Here is a 20130-nt window from a genome sequence, read left to right as displayed (position 1 = left end):
TTGTATATTTGTGTTCTCTAAAGCCTGAGAGAAAAACTCATTAATTGATTAATAATTTTTAGGAAATTATTTTCATTTAATGAAAGCTTATAATCTTTTTTTTTTTTAATTAGAGTCGAGTTTGCCCATTTCTGGTAGACCCTTCTTCCCAAGCTACAGAATGGTTAAAGACACATTTGAAAGACTCACGTTTGGAAGTTATTAACCAGCAGGTGTGTATTACTTATAATTTAGATACCAACTAGTAATGGTATCTTGTGGTGAAAAGAACTATAATCAGAAAACATAGATTCAAAACTGAGTCTTATAACTTACCTGGTATGGGTCCTGGGAAGGAAATGTAGCTTTCTTAGCTTTAGTCTTCTAATTTGTAAAAAGGAATAAGAATATTTGTTTGATTGCTTCTATATGCAAGGTGTTGATCTAAGCCCTGGGAATTTATAAGTGAGTAATTCCTGCCCTCATGGAGATGAAAATTAAGTAATTACTTACACTAAACAAATAAGCATTTACACTAAATTATGATTAAAGACAAGTATAGGATGCTATAGAAGTAAGTTACTTAGTTTGGAGAATTAGGAAAACCTCCTTGACTTTTTAATTTCCTGTTCCTGTAACTCATCAATGAGCATCTTTGTTGTGTACAAAGATTTGACAGTTGGTCAATGAAATGTAACCATCGTGTTTTGTGTAGTGACTTTTCACTGTCATGTTTATCTCACCAAAGAAATTATTTTTGGTCAGTTTTTTTTTTTTTTATCGGGGAAGGCCTAGTGTATGATTAATTTTTGTAGATATGCTTCAGGTGCTTGAAAAATTAACTCTTTAAAATGTTCTTCACTTACAAAATGGGGATATCTAACTCACTTGTGTTTAAGAATAATTGTAATATCTTTATATAATATATAAAATATTTAATGCCACTTACGGTTGTAGTAGGAGATCTTAATAATTATTATCCAAATATTTAAAATTTTTTTAACCACAGTTGGAGGCTTAGAGTGGTATTTAAAATGACTCTTTACCTAGCCAGAAAGCCTAAAAATTCTTGAATGGTTATAGAATTTTATCTAAAGATTCTTTTTACAGTAATTAGAACTATCACATCAAGGTAAGTTTACTAGAATTCATCGTCTTGTCTTTCTTCTTCCATTCAATGTGATATTGAATACAACCAAAGTAGTTGTTTTCTATTTTTTTTTTTTTTTCCCGTGGTACATGGGCCTCTCACTGTTGTGGCCTCTCCTGTTGCGGAGCACAGGCTCCGGACGCACAGTCTCAGTGGCCATGGCTCACGGGCCCAGCCGCTCCGTGGCATGTGGGATCTTCCCGGACTGGGGCACGAACCCATGTCCCCTGCATCGGCAAGCGGACTCTCAACCACTGCGCCACCAGGGAAGCCCCCAAAGTAGTTTTTATTAATACTTGGATGAGTAACTTATTGCATGTAGAATTTGAAAATTTCTGCATCAATTTGAAATCATAGTAGAAAATTTTAAAAGGCTTTTTTATTGTTAATGTAAAAATCCTTTTTTTCTAATATGTCTATTTAAATTATTTATGAATTTATTTGATAATTTATTCAACTAAATTGACTCATCACCAAGTACTTATAACTGGAAAAGCAATCATGAATAATTTGTATTGTTAACATACATATTAATTTTAACATATTTGTGTTATTGCTGTTAATAGCTTCATTCATTATCTGTAAGGACTTTTGTAAAGCTAAGGTAATAAAGGAATTCATATGTATTCTTATTTATTCTCTTAGGATAGTAACTTTATCACAGCTCTTGAGTTGGCAGTACGTTTTGGGAAAACCCTTATTATACAAGAAATGGATGGTATAGAACCTGTTCTTTATCCATTATTGAGACGAGATCTGGTTGCTCAAGGTAAATGAATATTTGACAGTTTCCAGAGAGTAACTACTTTTTAAATCCAAAATAATTAACTTCATTAACTAACTTTGACATTTTTGGTCTTTTCAGTGAATCTAAAGAGAGGAAAACTTTTTGGGGACTGTATTATAGTAATGTCATCAGAATATAATAGTAACAGCAAGTTTTTTACTTGCCTTTGTAAAAGTTTAAAGTGCCTTTGTAAAAGAGGCACCATGTTAGGGTCTCCCGCACCATTCCCAGGAACAATATTTTACCAGAAAGACTCAAGGGATTCAGCACTCATGGCTTAGATTTATTGCAGGGAAAGGTTGCAAAGCAAAGTCAGTAAAGAGAAAAGGCACATAGGGTGAAGTCAGGAGTCAAGAACCTAGGTGCAAGCTTCCAAGAGTCTTCTTTCATTGGAGTCACACAGAATGTGCTAATTCCCCCAGGGCTGAGTTGTGACAACACGTATGAAAGTTGTCTACCAAGGAAGCTTATTAGAGACTCAGTGTCCAGAGTTTTTATTGGGGCTTATTATGTAAGCACACTCTGTCTAGCAGGTAGCAAAATTCCAGACTCCCCAAAGGAAGGCAGGTGTTCAGCGTAAACCGTATTGTTTGAACAAATAGCTTAAGCACAGTGAGCCACTCTTACCTATTCTGGGAATGGTGAGAACCTTAACAAAATCCAAATTCCCATATAATGGTTATGGGCCAACCTTGCAAGCAGGCCTCTCTAAGGATACTGGTCTTAGGACTGTTATGTTACCTCCTTTCTGTGCAGGTACCTAACCCAGACTTTGATATTAGAAAAGTTATGTAAGAGCTTGTTGTGCAAAATGTCATAGACATGTACTTATATATAAGTACATACACTTACTTACACCACACACTTTGCTAGCACCACAAAGTTTAGAAAATTGGAGTTACTGGGGAGAAATAGAGAAAGAGAAATAGCAGAGAAATAGCAAAGAATGTACTATTTACTGATCACCTGTTATCCCACAAATAGGTATGCTTAGCCTAGCAGTGATTGATATGTTATGGAAAGAACCCTAGTAGTGGGACTGTTGCCAATATAACCTGGACTTACTTCCTGGGGTTCAGTCTCTGGTCTCAGTCTGTTCTTTCCTGGAGCTAATTCAGATCTGTTGAGCTACCTCTTGCTATGCTATCTTAAAGGGGGTGGAAATGAACCTTTAGGATCATCTGGATTTGACTCCCTTTAGTCTGTATGCTGACCCTTGAGCGCTCTTTAAATATATCTCGATGAGCTCTTATTGGTATTAGGTTTTAGCCATATCTGCTGCATTTTCTGAGAATGGAGTTTGACAAGGTCCCCTAAAATTGGATCTGGTAAAAAATGATAATATTCTACATCATGATTTGTTCACACAGTGAAACACTATTCCAGATAGTTGTTCAGGGCTGTTTGGGTCAATTTGTTAATTTCTGTTCACTTCATTGAGAAAAAGAGCATTACCTCTGCCCCTACCTTACTTTTTCCACCTTCAGTCCAGAGTCGCATATGTTCACGTCACATCAGTTGAAGTCTGTTATCCCCTTTGAGTATACTTCAGATTGTCCTTTTCTGCAGTTTTGAGTTCCTCATGAATAGCCATTTGTCGTCATACATTTCCTGTGGGGACAGAGGATGGTTGTCCTAGAAAGAGGTAAAACAAAGCCTGTGTCCAAGTTCATTTACGTCCCAGTGTTCTTAATCTAAGCAACACGAACTGCTTTCTACATAGTGATGTCAAAACAGGCACAAGTAATAGGAATAGAATGTACTTCTCCTCCTCAAATTTATGCAGTTCAAAAATCCCCTCAAATATGTATTGATCAAAAAGAAGAGCAAGGTACAATTCTTCGTCAAAGTCTCATTGTTTTAAATTTTCTGTTTCCTGTGTTCCTAGTAGCTCAGCCAAGGCAGAAGTTAGATGTAGAAGTTTGCAACTGTCAAATAGCTGAAGACTGCTTGACCAGCTATCTATGTAGAAGTTGCTGGAGGAGAGGCTAGTGTAGTTGGCAAATAGTTTAAGTTTTACTAGCAATAGATGTCAAAATTATTTTTATTAATCATTCTAATCCTTTACAGTTATTTCATTTCCATCTGGGGTTTGAGTATGGATTCGAGAGTTATAGTAGAGATGATAGCTAAACATTCTTGATTGGCTCTTTTAGACCAAATTCTTCACTTTAGGCACGACTGCTTCATACAGGCATATGTATGTGCAACATAAAGATTAACCTTGTGATTAATTGCTGTATCTGTTTCTAGAGGGTGGTTCTCCATATAGGTATGTCTTTGGTACCCCAGTTGAGTCTAGGCAGCTTAATGGCCTGAACACAGCTAGACCAGTGGTTCTCTAATGGTAGTGATTTTGTCCCCCAGAGGACATTTGGCAATGACTGGAGACATTTTTGGTTGTAACAACTTGGTGCGTCTATTCCAAGGATATCTTTAAAATGTACAGGGCATCTCCTCATAACAAATAATTTTCCAGTACAATTTGTCAGTAGTACTGAGGTTGAGAAACCCTAAGCTAGCTCACCAGTTCTGACCCATGAATCTCTGTACTGGTATATTTCAGTTATTTTCAGGGTGACATGCTTTATAGCCAAGAGCACTACTTGAAGCCAGTTCATTGTACAGAATATTCCATGCTATAGGTTGCCAAAAGTTTTACCTATGGATAGTGGATGGCTGTAGCATTCCATTGGATTTTCTTATCTGTGAGATTTTTTTGTAGACATCTGTAATTCTGTGCATCTGAAAGATATAGGGCTCAAAGACAAGGATTGGTTTACAACTGCTTGGATTACTTCCAGAGTTGGCACTTGCAGCTTTTACAGGAGCTGCCATTCAAACTTAGCCACATGTTTGTTGACCAGATAAATTATTAGGTTGTACTAAAATCTTCAGGTGTGGAATATGCTGCTTCTAGTAAAGTGAAGAAGGTATTCAGTTGTTGATTTTCTTTCTTTGTATATAGTGGCTATAAAGCCAGCAGTTTATTCTTAATAGGCTGTGGGATATTTCCTTGAGCAATGTTGATTTGATTATTTTTGTGGCTGGGTTTTTTGTTTATCTTCATGTAAGTCCCATCATTTTTAGTTAGTTAAGCTTGAAAGGTTTACAATACAATGTGAGCAATTTTATCAGTGGAGACCATTACCAAGATGTTACCTATATGATGGAATGTTTGTACCCATATGGCAGTTCACATGGTACTTGGATTTCTCTAATTCAGATGATAATATATTTCTGAAGAGTTTGGACCTGTTAAGGTATACTGCATATAAGAGATGAACTGATTTTCATCTTCTTCCCAGGGGAATGTAAAAAAGAAATCATTAATAATCATTAGCAGTGTTCAAGTATCTGCTGTGAGCAAAATATTTTTAATCATCGCTGTGTCAAGCATTGTGGAAGCAGTGGTGGCCACTTCCTGGTTTAAGTTTCATGGTCATAATAAACGTTCAAACAACTTTTATTTTGAAATCCAGACAGATAAAATTGTGTAGCACTCTTGCCTGGTGTAAAAAGAATAACTTTCTTTTTCACTTCCTAACATGATGCATTTCTTTCAACTATAAGTATTGGCCGGATTTGGGTACACTTTATAGGCAGATCTTGCCTGTATCTTTGGCTAATTGTTAAAGAAGTCATCAAGGCATCACAATAAACAAAGCCAATTAATGTATCTGTACATACAGGTGCTCCAAATCTATTAGATATGTTAACCAAAAAAATCGAAACAAAATATACTCAATACTGATCCAGGCTCAGAAACCAAAATAATAGCCATGTAAGTTGAGGCTTCCCCTGGAAAGAGAATGTGAGACCAAATCTTGTACTTGTGCCTAATCATTCTGTTTCCACAGTTCTCTAAAGTACAGTACAGATTTTGTGCCCAGGAGAAAAATGTAGTCAAAATTAACTCCATCGTAGGTTAACTCCAATGTAAATTAAGACTTTATACAGTTAAGACTGTGTTGGACTTTTATAGTTCTACATGTAATATTTTCTAAGAGTAGTGTAAGGGACTTATGTCCAAGGGTCTTTTTATACAATAAAACATTTATTTTGAAATATTTTTAAAAATGTTATATCAGAATAATGCATTGATGGGTTACACAATCAAATAGTATAGGATGGCAAGAGTGTTCTTTCCCTCCCCTCTTCATGACTAGTCTTACAAGAGAAAATCAGTTACTTCTTAATGTTCACTTTTTATTGAGATACACTTACAATTGTATAGCTTAATGATTTTTACAAATGGAATACACTTCTGTAAGCACCCAGATCAAGATACAGAACTTTTTCAGCATTCCAAACTCCTTTGTTTACCACTGTCCCCCACAAGGATAACCACATTCCTGCCTTATAACAGATAAGTTTTACTTGTATTTGTACATTGCATAAATGAGGAAGAAAAAAGCAGCACCTGACTACTATGGGCTGGAAGCTGGCCAGGCTCTACAGCTTGACCATGGTGCTCTCCTGTTGAACATAAACCATTTCACAGAACACCATCAACCAGGCAGGTCACTCTGTGACCATAAGCATGTCAGCGCACAAAAACGAGGACACTTCCATGCCACAAAGATAACTAAACATCCTCTTCTCCCTGCTCTTATGAGTGACTTCTGCTTTTTTACCCATATAGCTTAGTCTGACACCATTTCTGACACCTCCTAGATATCAACAAAATTATTGATACAAATCAGAATTGTCTGGTCTTTCTGATAGCATCCATTCCCCAGCAAAACCGCACTTTCTTTGAACCATTCTGAAATCACCCAGTGTTAAGTCCATCTTCTATAAAAAGCATCTCTGAATACCTTTTTACTGAGACAAGGTGCAGTTTCCCATGGTGATCTATCTTTCATTGTAAGTTGCCGGTATACCCGAGCTGAGACCCTTTAAACTGAGTTTATGTTTTAACTAATTAGTTAACTGAATAATTTTTAATTGAAGTATAGTTGATTTACAAAACTATATTAGTTTCAGGTGTACACATAGTGATTAAATGTTTTTATGGATTATACTTCGCTTAAATTTATTAAAAAACAGTGGCTGTATTTCCCTGTGCTGTACAGCAGCTGTCCCCAACCTTTTTGGCACCAGGGACTGGTTTCATGGAAGACAGTTTTTCCACGGATAGGGTGTAGGGGATGGTTCAGGTGGTACCAGTCCACGGCCCAGGGGTTGGGGACCCCTGTTGTACAGTATATCCTTGTTGCTTATTTATTTTATACATAGTAGTTTGTATCTCTTAATACCATACCCCTGTCTTCCCCTTCTCCCCTTCTCTCTCCCCACTGGTAAGCACTAGTTTGATTTCTGTTAGTCTGTTTGTTTTGTTATATACTTTGACTTCTTTTATTTTTTAGATTCCACATATAAGTGGCAATATAGAGTATTTGTCTTTCTCTGTCTGACTTATTTCACTAAGCATAATACCCTCTAGGTTCATCCATGTTACTGAAAATTGCAGAATTTCTTTCTTTTTATGACTGAGTAATATTTCATTGTGTGTATATGTATATATTTTCAATATATATTAATATATATATATGGTATATACATATATACCACATCTGTTTTATCCATTCATCTATTAATGGACACTTAGGTTGCTTCTGTATCTTGGCTATTGTAAATAATGCTGCTATGAACATTGGAGTACATATACTTTTCAAATTAGTGTTTTTGTTTACCTTGGAAGTTTACCCAGCAGTAAAATTGCTGGATCATATGGTAGTTCTATATTTAGTTTTTGGAGTAGCCTCCATACTGTTTTCCACAGTGACTGTACCAATTTACATTCCCACCAACAGTGTACTAGGGTTTCCTTTTCTCTACATCCTCGCCACCATTTGTTATTTGTGGTCTTTTAAATGATATCCATGCTGCCAGACGTGAGGTGATAGCTCATTGTGGTTTTGATTGTATTTCTCTGACGATAACAGTGTTTAGCATTTTTTCATGTGCCTGTTGGCCATCTGCATCTCTTCTTTGGAAAATGTCTGTTCAGGTCTCCTGCCCAATTTTTAATCGGGTTGTTTGCTTTTTGATGTTGAGTTATATGAGCTGTTTATATATTTTGGATATTAATCCCTTATTGATCATATCATTTGCAAATATTTTCTCCTGTTCAGTAGTTGTCTTTTTGTGTTGTCAATGGTTTCCTTTGCTGTGTAAAAGCTTTTAGGTTTGATTAGGTCTCATTTGTTTATTTTTGCTTTTTTTCCTTTTGCCTGTGGAGGCAGATCCAAAAAATACTGCTATGACTTATCTAAAAGAGTATTCTGCCTTCTCTTTTAGGAGTTTTATTTTTTTAGATCTTACATTTAATCTGTTTTGAATTTACTTTATATATGGTGTGATAAAATGTCCTAATTTTATTCTTTTACATGTAGCTGTCCAGTTTTTCCAGCATTGCTTATTGAAGAGACTGTCTTTCCTCCATTGTGTATTCTTGACACATTTGTTGTAGATTAATTGACCATAAGTGCATGGGTTTCTTTCTAGGCTCTCTATTTTGTTCCATTGAACTGTGTGGCTGATTTTCTGCCAGTATCATGCTATTTTGATTACTTTCTAGTATATTCTGAAGACTGAGAGCATAATACCTCCAGCTTTGTTCTTTTTTCTCAAGATTACTTTAGAAATTTGAGATCTTTTGTTGTTCCATATAAATTTTAGGATTATTTGTTCTAGTTGTGTGAAAAATGTCATGGATATTTTTTTAAAATTTATTTAATTTATTTATTTTTGGCTGTGTTGGGTCTTTGTTTCTGTGCGAGGGCTTTCTCTAGTTGCAGCAAGCGGGGGCCACTCTTCATCACGGTGTGCAGGCCTCTCACTATCGCGGCCTCTCGTTGTGGAGCGCAGGCTCAGTAGCTGTGGCTCACGGGCCTAGTTGCTCCGCGGCATGTGGGATCTTCCCAGACCAGGGCTTGAACCCGTGTCCCCTGCATTGGCAGGCAGATTCTCAACCACTGCGCCACCAGGGAAGCCCTGCCATGGGTATTTTGATAGAGATTGCATTGAATCTTTAGATTGCTTTGGGTGCTATGGATATTTTAACAATATGAATTCTTCCAATTGAAGACATTGGAATATCATTCCATTTCTTTGTATCAGCTGCAGTTTCCTTCTTAAATGTTTTATAGTTTTCAGAGTAGGATTTTCACGTCCTTTGTTAAGTTTATTCCTCAGTGTTTTATTCTTTTTAATGTGATTTTAAACAGGATTGTTTTCTTGCTTTCTCTTTCTCATAGTTCATTGTTAGTGTATAGAAAAGCAACAGATTTCTGTATGTTAATCTTGTGTCCTTCAGCTTTACTGAATTCATTTATTAGTTCTAACAGTTTTTTGGTGGAGACTTTAGGGTTTTGTTTATATAGTTTTATGTCATCTGCAGATGGTAGCAGTTTTACTTTTCCCTTCCAATTTGGATACTCTTTATTTCTTTTTCTTGTCTGAATACTGTATCTGGGACTTCCAATACTATGTTGAATAGAATTGGTGAGATGGGCATCCTTCTCTTATTGCTGATTTGAGAGGAAAGGCTTTCTTTTCACCTTTTCACCATTGAGTATGATGTTAGCCATGGGTTTGTCATAAACGGCCTTTATTATGTTTAGATATGCTCCCTGTAAACCCACTTTGATGAGAGTTTTTATCACGAATGGATGTTGAATTTTGTCAAGTGCTTTTTTTGTGTTTATTGAGATGATCATGTTATTTTTATTCTTTCTTTTGTTAATGTGATGTATCATTGATTGATTTGCGAGTATTGACCCTTGCATCCCTGGAATAAATCCCACTTGATGATGGTGTATGATCCTTTTTATTTTTTATTGAGTTTGGTTTGCTAATATTTTGTTGAGGATTTTTTCATCTATATTCATCAGAGATATTAGCCCTTAATTTTCTTTTGTTGTAGTGTCTTTGTCTGGTTTTGTTATCCAGGTAATGGTGGCCTCATAGAATGAATTTGGGAGTGTTCCATCCTTTTCACTTTTTTGGAATACTTTGAGAAGGATAGGCATTAACTCTTCTTTATGTGTTTGGTAGAATTCCCTTGTGAAGCTGGAGGGTCCTGGATTTGCTGGGAGGTTTTTTGTTACAAATTCAATTTCACTGTTAGTAATTGGTATGTTCAGATGGTCCCTTTCTTCCTTGTCAGGTTATATGTTTCTAGAAATGTGTCCATTTCTTCTGGGTTCTCTATTTTGTTGGCATATAACTGTTCATAGTATTCTTTTATTATTTTTTATATTTCTGTGATAATGGCTGTAATTTCTCCTCTTGCATTTCTTCTTTTGTTTATTTGCATTTTCTCTCTTTTGATGAGCCTGGCTAAAGGTTTATTTATTTTGTTTGTCTTTTCAAAAAACAAGCTCTTGCTTTCATTGACCTTTTCTATTTTTTTTGTCTCTAATTTTATTTCTTTAATTTTATTTCCTTTCTAATATTTATTATTTCTTTCCTTCTGCTGACTTTGGACTTTATTTGTTCTTCATTTCCTAATTCCTTTAGATGATAGGTTAGGTTGTTTATTTGAGATTTTTCTTATTTCTTGAGGTGGGCTTGCATTGCTGTAAACTTCTCTCTTAGAACTGCTTTTGCTGCATCCCATAGATTTTGGAAAGTTGTGTTTCCGTTATCTTTTGTCTCAATGTATTTCCTGTTTTCCTCTTTAATTTCTTCACTGGCCCATTGGTTTTTCAGTAGCATGTTGTTTATTCCTCACATATTTGTGCTTTTCCCAGTTTTCTTCCTGTAACTGATTTCTAGTTTCATACTGTTGTGGTCAGAAAAAATGCCTGATATAATTTCTGTCTTCTTAAATTTGTTGAGACTTGTTTTGTGTCTTAGCACATTGTCAATCCTGGAGAACATTTCATGTGCAGTTAAAAAGAATGTGTATTCTGCTCTTTGGGGGTAGAATGTCCTGTAGATATCTATTAAGTCCAACTGGCCTGTGGTGTCATTTAAGACCCTGTTTCCTTATTGATTTTCTTTCTGGATGATCTGTCCACTAATGTAAGTGGTATGTTAAAGGCTCCTCCTATTCTGTTATCGTCAATTTCTCCCTTTATGTCTCTTAGTATTTGCTTTATATATTTAGGTGTTCCTGTATTAGGTGCATACACGTTAACAAGTGTAACATCCTGTACTTGTGTTGATCCTTTTATTATTACATGATGCTCTTCTTTGTCATAGACTTTGTTTTAAAGTCTACTTTGTCTGATATGAGTATTGTTACCTCTACTTTCTTGTTATTTCCATTTCCGTGAAATCTCTTTTCCATCCCTTCACTTTCAGTTAGTGTGTCTTTAGCTCTGAAGTCAGTCTCTTGTAAGCAGCACATAGATGGGTCTTTTTAATTAATTAATTAATTAATTAATTTTCTGTTTTTTTTTTAACATCTTTATTGGAGTATAATTGCTTTGCCATGGTGTGTTAGTTTCTGCTTTATAACAGAGTGAATCAGTTATACATATACATATGTCCCCATATCTCTTCCCTCTTGCATCTCCCTCCCTCCCACCCTCCCTATCCCACCCCTCTTGGTGGTCACAAAGCACTGAGCTGATCTCCCTGTGCTATGCGGCTGCTTCCCACTAGCTAGCTATCTTACGTTTGGTAGTGTATATATGTCCATGCCGCTCTCTCTCTTTGTCCCAGCTTACCCTTCCCCCTCCCCGTATCCTCAAGTCCATTCTCTAGTAGGTCTGCATCTTTATTCCTGTCTTGCCCCTAGGTTCTTCTGACCATTTTTTATTTTTTTAGATTCCATATATATGTGTTAGCATAAGGTATTTGTTTTTCTCTTTCTGACTTACTTCACTCTGTATGACAGACTCTAGGTCCATCCACCTCACTACAGATAACTCAGTTTCATTCCTTTTTCTGGCTGAGTAATATTCCATTGTATATAAGCAACACATAGATGGGTCTTTTTTAATCCAATATTCCACCCTATGTCTTTTTTTTTTTTTGGTGGTACGCGGGCCTCTCACTGTTGTGGCTTCTCCCGTTGCGGAGCACAGGCTCCGGACGTGCAGGCTCAACGGCCATGGCTCACGGGCCCAGCCGCTCCGCGGCATGTGGGATCTTCCCGGACCGGGGCACGAACCCGCGTCCCCTGCATCAGCAGGCGGACTCTCAACCACTGCGCCACCAGGGAAACCCCACCCTATGTCTTTTGATTGGAATATTTATTACATTGACATTTAAAGTAATTATTGATAGGTATGTCCTTATTGCCATTTTGTTACCTGTTTTCTGGTAGTTTTGAGTTCTTTATTGTTCGTTTTTTTCTTCGTTTAGATTCTTCCTTTGTGGTTTGATGATTTCCTTTCATGGTATGCTTGTGTTTCTTTCTCTCTAATTTTTGTATATCTATTGTAGGTTAGCAGGTTTTTCCTTTTCAGCACTTTGAGTATATCATGCCATTCCCTTCTAGCCTGCAAAGTTTCTGCAAAAATATGAGTTGGTAACCTTCTTTAGGTTCCCTTGTATGAGAGTCTTCATTTTTCTCTTGCTGCCTTTAGAATTTTCTCTTTAACTTTTGCTGATTTAATTATGATATGTCTTGGTGTGTGTCTTTTTAGTTCATCTTGTTTGGGACCCTCTGTACTTCTTGTACCTGGATATCTGTTTCCTTCTTCAGGTTTATGAAGTTTTCAGCTATAATTTCATCAAATACATTTTCTACCCCGTTCTTTCTCTCTTCTCCTCTGGGACCCATATAATGCAGTGTTGGTACAACTGATGTTGTCCCAGAGATCCCTTAAACTGTTCTTCTTTCTTTCATCCTCTCTCCCTCCCTTTCTTCCTTCCTTCCTCCCTTCTTTCCTTCCTTCCTTTTCTCCCTTCTTCCCTTCCTTTCCTGATTTGGTTATTTCCATTATTCTATCTTCCAGATCACTTTTCTGTACTTGGGTATCCCTAGTCAGCTGTTAATCCTTCTATTGTGTTTTCCATTTCAGTTACAGTATTTTTCAATTCTAACTAATTCTTTTTTATATTTTCTAGTTCATTATTAAAATTCTCACTGTGTTCAGCTATTCTTTTCCCTGCTTCGGTTAGCATATTTTATTACTAATGCATTGAACTCCTAATCTGGTAAATTTTTAATTTCTGTCTCATTAGTTGTTTTTTTCAAGGATTTTCTCTTGCTCTTTCAATTGAGACAAATTCCTCTGCTCATTTTGCTTAACTTTCTCTGTCTTTATGAAATTAGTGAAACTGTTGCCTATTGCAGTCTTTAATGGGTGCCTTTGTGTGGTACAGTCTGCTTGTGCCCAGTGGCTTTTGTGGGAGAGCTGAATCTGATGTGAACACAGAACATGTCTTTCCTCAGGTTTGATGGCATCTATCACCTTGGTAGGAGGCTGGAGATGGAGTTGTTAGATCAGAGCCAGGTGTAGCTGGGGCTTTTTCTCTGCTCAGTGGCCATCACTGCTCTGTACGGGGTGGGGTCTGTTCCCAAGTTGCTGGAGCAGAAGTTTTGTTTTTTTTTTCTCTCTCTTTTGTTGGATTCTTTTTTTTACATCTTTATTGGAGGATAATTGATTTACATTGTTGTGTTAGTTTCTGCTGTGTAACAGAGTGAATCAGCTGTACGTATACATATATCCCCATATCCCCTTCCTCTTGCGTCTCCCTCCCACCCTCCCTGTCCCACCCCTCTAGGTGGTCACAAAGCACTGAGCTGATCTCCCTGTGCTATGCAGCTGCCTCCCACTAGCTATCTGTTTTACATTTGGTAGTGTATATATGTCCATGCCACTCTCTCACTTCGTCCCAGCTTACCCTTCCCTCTCCCAGTGTCCTCAAGTCCATTCTCTGTGTCTGTGTCTTTATTCCCGTCCTGCCCCTAGGTTCTTCAGAACCACTGGTTTTTTTTACAGTCCATATATATGTGTTAGCATATGGTATTTATTTTTCCCTGACTTACTTCACTCTGTATGACAGACTCTAGGTCCAGCCACTCACTACAAATAACTCAATTTCATTTCTTTTTATGGCTGAGTAATATTCCATTGTCTATATGTGCCACATCTTTATCCATTCATCTGTTGATGGACACTTAGGTTGCTTCCACGTCCTGGCTGTTGTAAATAGTGTGGAGCAGAAGTTTTGAGGGTTGGGTCTGAGCTGGCTCCATTCCCTTGAAATCTGTTTTCTCCTCAATCCCAGCACCAGCATTCTTGCCCAGGAGGGGAGCAGTGCCCGGGCAAGAGGGATTGGCATGGGCACTTGGCATTGGTCTGGGTGCGAATTGTGGCTGTCTGACCACAGACAGAAATCATGGCTGCTCTAATGTGCTGCCTGTGTAAGCATCAGTAATGGCTGCTCCCACCCTGCTCAGACACGCTTTAGGTCTGTGTTGCTTTTGTTTCTCACAGCTGAGCTTTCTGCTCAGCTGTAGCAGCCCTCACCCCAGTGAGGCTGGAGCAGTTGCTAGACTTAGAGTGGGATGTGTGCTGGAGCAGTCACAGGAAACCAGTCAGCCACCCATGCAGTTTCAGTCCACCCTCTCCGCCCTTTTTTGGAAGTAAGCAAGCGAGGATGTGCTCCTCATGAATGGAGTCCAGGCTTCTCACAGCCCTCCTGTTAGTTCCCCCAGCCCTCCAAACAGCAAGGAGACTCACATTCTCAGTGTCTGACAAGGGTGCCCAATTTGTGACTCAAACCACCTACTCCCTAGAGAGGATCTCTGTCTGTGTGATCGTTCTTCTTCTGAGTCCCCTCCTAGGGGCACAGGTCCAGACCTGATAGCTTCTCATCCATTTATACCCAATTCTATATGCATCTTTCTTACAGTCTTCTAGTTCTGCTAGCCTACAGTTAACTTTCAGTGAGAACTGTTTCACGTGTAGACATATTTTTGATGTGTTCTGTATCCTCCTGCTTTGCCATCTTGATTTCTTCTCCCTGAGTTAATTTAGTTTTGTTTGTAATCTATATTCTGTGTATATATCAAGTTAGATTATTTTAGGTGTTTGTCTATTGCATTTAATTTGTCAAATATATTGGTGTGTTTTCATATAATATTCTTATAACTTTAAAATTTCTGAGAGTTTTTCAATAATGTGTCTTTTTTTCGATATTGATAATTTTTTTCTCTTTTTCTTTGGTAGGTCAGTTTATCAATTTTACTGATTTTTTTCAAAATACCAGTTTTTAACTTTGTTGATTTTCTCTATTGTATTTTTAATTTTTGCTTTTTATTTATTTTATTCCCAATATTTTCCTTAGATTTTATTTGGTTGTCTTTTTTCTAGATTCTTGAAATAGAAATTCAAAGTATTGATAATTCATTATTTTCTTTTTCCTAATATATGCATTTTTTTTGTCTATAAACTTTCTGCTAAGCCCTTCTTCAGTTTCATACCACAAGTTTTGGTTTGTATTTTTTTAATTCATAAGTTACTCATTGCTTTTGTTGTTTAATTTCCAGGGAGTTAGATATTTTCTAGTTACCCTTTTGGGATTGGTTTCTAGCTTATCTCTGTTGTGGTCAGAAAACTTATTCTGTATTCAGTTTTTTAATCCTGTTGAAGCTTTTTTTATGATCTGGCATTGGCTAATTTTCACAAATATTCTGTGTACACTTGAAAATTATGTAAATTTTGCTCTTGGTTATTTTAATTTTCTCTAAAGTCAATTAATTCAAGTTTGTTAATAGTAACGTTCAGATTTTCTATACCTTTACTTTTTATTTCTATTTCTTCTATCATGTATTGAGAAGAAGTCTCTATGATTTTGAATTTTTTCTTTTAGTTCCGTCAATTTTTACTTTAAATATTTTGAAGCTGTGTGTTTGGATGCATACATATTTGGAATGTGCTGTCTTCCTGTTAGGTTATTTTCTTTATCATTATCAACTGTCTTTTGTCTCTAGAAGTATCTCAAGTTTTAGAATTTGGCATTAGAATGATTACACTAATTTTGGGGATTGGTGTTCGCATGGTATATTTTTCCATTCTTTTACTTTCAATTTTCTGTTGGTTTTCTTTATAAAGTGTGTTTCTCATAAACAGTGTATCATTTGGTTTTGCATTTTTATTCACCATGGCAGTCTTAATATTTGTAGTACAGTTTGTAGTACAGTTTGTAGTACAGTTTGTAGTACAGTTAACCAATTCATGCAATAACTAATGTAGTTTTCTAATTAACCTGGTAGTTTTTAATGGCTACCCTGTGTATAACAGTATGCGTCTGTGACTTATTTTTTTAATATAAATACTTTGAAACTTTTCCAGTATTGGTCTTTAACTCCATATACTCAATACCTGCCTTTGCATTATTGTTGTGCTGCATTTGTCATAGATTTTCAGTGGTTTTACTATGATGTCCTTAGAAGTAGTTTTCTTTGCATTTATCCTGCTTGCATTTTCTTGAATCATTCTAGTTGATGTAGAGTTATTACATTGAACCTTTAAATTTGTTTTTTACTAATAATGGTTAAAGTTCAGCATTATTTTGATATTGTTTTTTAACCATTTACATATCCTCTTTCATAAAGTACATATTGAATTCTTTTCACATTAACTTTAAAAAGTTAAGTAAATTTTAAAATCTATTCTAGGATTCTCAAAAATTCATTACATTGTTTTTCTTAACATTAGAAAATAATCTTTGATAATATATATTTTTTACCTAAAAAATTATTTTTTATCAGTTAAAATCATAAGTAATGCATGCAGTTGTTGATTTTTCTGTATATGTTGTATAATTAATATAATTGTGTTTTATATTAGAATATAAAAAAACTCCTTTGTGACGCAGAAGTTTACTTTTTCTCAGTTTAATTTATTGCAAAGTACCTGTGTACGGCAGTCTGAATAAATCTTTTTTGACATTAATAATGGATTCTTTGCAATTACTCATACGTTGTTAATTCCAGGTTTTTACCAGGTCATTCTGTTTTCAAGTGTTACATCTTAAATACTAGTACAATAAACACTTTGATGAATTTTGAAGTAGAGAATAATTAATAAGAGTTTCTATTTTTGTCATCTATAATCAAACATTTCAGAAAAATTGGTAATATCAAACATATAGTTAATGTTAAAACTATATTGAATATAAGTAGATATTCCTTTGATGCTTCAGTATCCTAGGATTGTCTTAATGAATATTATTTATCCTTGTTTGCATAAGTGCTGATTGATCAGTAGAGCATTCTCGTTAATAGTCTTTTGGGTGGCCTTGCTGTTGCTGTATTTTGGACTGTATCGAAAAGCCTGTAGTAAAAACTATTTAGAAGTACTAGAAAATTATATTTTTTAATGTCATGTAGCAAAATACAGAATATTCCAGCCAACTAATTATGTCATTTTGAAAAAACAGGACCACGTTATGTGGTACAAATAGGTGACAAAATTATCGACTACAATGAAGAATTTCGCCTTTTTTTGTCAACAAGAAACCCAAATCCCTTTATTCCACCGGATGCAGCTTCCATCGTTACTGAGGTTAACTTTACTACAACAAGAAGTGGATTACGAGGACAGGTATATATGGACAATCATTTGCCTTAGAAATATTTAGTATCTTTGTATACTAATGAAATATTTTGAGTGGGAAGCTGTTTTGTTAAACTGATTAGCATTTAAACTCATGATTTTGAAAATATACTTGCAAATCAGTAACACATTTGGGTTTATTTCATTTTCCATTAGTGTTAGAATTGTATATTTGTTGCTAATGTCAAATTGCTGCTTCTTCCAGTATAACTTTAATTTTACAGTCTACGTCTGTCATATTTGTTAGAATTTGAGAAATGGAGGATCATACATGTTAAGATTAGCAACTTTATTTTTTTTAACTGTGAAAACTGAAGTTTAAATGTTAAAATTGCAGTTATTGACTTATTCAGCTAGGTGAGGGTCTTTGATTCCAAATCCAACATTTTTTTTTTTTTTTTACTTAGAGCATTTGCATGTTTGAATTTACTTTATCTGTGTATGGCTTATTACAGTTTATAGTTATTACATGAATTACAAAATGATTTTCATGTACAGATTTTTACTTATACACTCCCTTACTCATTTTTCCTCTTTAAAGATATCCTGTTGACTTTTTTAGTATCATCCTGTTTTCTACCATCTAACAATAGTATATTTTTCTCTTTTGATTTATATGATAGCATGTATATTTACCATGGTTTTTACTTTATTGTAATTTTTAAAACTCTGCTATTAAAATATTTTTCTTACCATACTAGATGACTCACTGCATATTTTTATGAACAATGTCTTTTGATTGACTTGATGATACTTCTCATAAATAAAACAATGTACAGATTACTCAGAGCTTGGCAGAATTGACAAATTGCTTCTTCTATATAAAAGATCTCCACAGTAATTGCTGAAAAGGGCTATTTAGGTATTACTTTAACAAGAACTGAATGAACATGCTTATACAATAGATTTCGAATTAATATATTTTATGACATGCAAATGTCATTTCCTATTTTAAAGTTTCAAACTGAAGAATTTGACATAGCAGTTTTCAACAGCTTTATTAAGATTCAGTTCATATATCATACAATTCACCCCTTGAAAGTTTATAATTCAATGCTTTTTTAGTGGAATTTCTGAGTTTTATGGTAACTCTATGTTTACCATTTTGAGGAATAGACAAAGTTTTCCAAAGTAGCTGCACAATTTACTTTCCTACCAATAATGTATGAGGGTTCCCCTTTCTCCACATTCTGGCCAACATTTATTATCATTTGTCTTTTTAATTATAGCCATCTTAGTGGATGTGATGTGGTATCTCATTGTGATTTTAATATAATATTTTAAGTAAGGCAACTATTTCTTTTTGTGACTACTTACCATTAAAAATGTTTGCTTCCATAGTTTTTATACATTTAATCTAATTTAAGAACTGAATATTACATGTTGATATGTTAAGTAATGCAATTTCTTATAGTGTCCTATAATATTTAACATTTTATCAATTAGTTAACTATTCAGTTTGCCTCTTTTGTCAGAAATAATTGTGAACGTGTCTCATATGTTTAACTAGAAAGAATGAAATGAAGTACATAGTAGTATCATTATACTTGTAATATTTGATCAAACATAAGACCTGTTTGTGGGAAGTTTTCATTTTGGTTTGTTTTGTTTGAACTTTATTGCTAGAATAACCTTGGATTTTTTTTTAAGCTTTTGGCATTAACTATTCAGCATGAGAAACCTGATTTAGAGGACCAGAAAACAAAACTATTACAACAGGAAGAAGATAAGAAAATACAGTTAGCTAAGCTTGAAGAATCTCTTTTAGAGGTAAAATTGAGCTATTCAGGATATTTTTCATATTATATTATTTTGATTATAATCAAATATTGTTTTTTAAAAAATTATAGTACCTTTAGCATGTTTTTGGTTGTATCAAAGACACATCAATATGTATCTTAAAGTCAAAATTCAAATAGAAAAAGGTAGATGTCTTGGAATATAAGACTTCTAGGAGTAATGTTTAAGACAAGCAATTTTTAACTAATATCGTCTTTATACTGTATTATTTCATTAATATTTGATTTTATGCTCAGAAAAACATTCAAAGGTAGCATGAAATTATGATTTGATCTGTAACTTTAGTCTTTATTTTTATTAGGTTGATAAAATTAATACTTATACAATGTTTTGATGATATAGTATCATATAATGATTTACAGTGTCTTTTGATACAGAAGGCTGTAAAATAATGAAATTCTTTTAAGAGAACATAAGTTCCCCAAAACATCATCAAATTAATGATAGTTAACATGGGCTTCTTTTAATTGATTATTTTAATATATATAATAATGTTCATATTATTTTATTAATTTTTCTACAGACACTTGCCACATCTCAAGGCAATATTTTGGAAAATAAGGATTTGATTGAATCTTTGAATCAGACAAAAGCAAGCAGTGCACTTATTCAGGAGTCACTTAAAGAATCTTACAAACTCCAAATTTCTCTTGATCAAGTAAATATTTCCTTCTTTGTGATCTTATATTGTTTTCTTAAACTTTCATGTTAATATGATAAAAATTTTAGTACCAGGACTTCAGGGGAATGATGACTGCAAAAAAAGAAAGCTATTCAAAAACACCAGGTCCTTGGGTCTAATTCTTATTATAGAGATGGCGATAGATGTTGAGGGTATCAAGTGTAAGGAGTGCTGGTCATTGAGCCCTGCTGAGTAC

General features: G+C 34.9%; 1 protein-coding gene across 2 annotated transcripts in view; it reads left to right on the top strand.

The window, feature by feature from the left end:
* Positions 1–20130, top strand: part of DYNC2H1 (dynein cytoplasmic 2 heavy chain 1) — a gene marked incomplete at its 5' end in the record, with an annotated part of 370982 nt that overhangs the window by 153579 nt on the left and 197273 nt on the right. For both annotated transcript variants that reach the window (XM_082660860.1, XM_082660861.1), the window contains 5 exons: positions 114–212; positions 1775–1898; positions 17277–17440; positions 19103–19222; positions 19776–19910. In XM_082660860.1, the coding sequence (XP_082516986.1) occupies positions 114–212; positions 1775–1898; positions 17277–17440; positions 19103–19222; positions 19776–19910 (642 nt within the window). The remainder of the gene's footprint in view (positions 1–113; positions 213–1774; positions 1899–17276; positions 17441–19102; positions 19223–19775; positions 19911–20130) is intronic.

Source organism: Grampus griseus, assembly GCF_964374135.1.
Source record: "Grampus griseus genome assembly, chromosome: 8".
In the NCBI taxonomy this organism is placed as follows: domain Eukaryota; kingdom Metazoa; phylum Chordata; class Mammalia; order Artiodactyla; family Delphinidae; genus Grampus; species Grampus griseus.
Note: the sequence above shows the minus strand (reverse complement) of the source record. Positions and strands in the feature narration are given on the sequence as shown.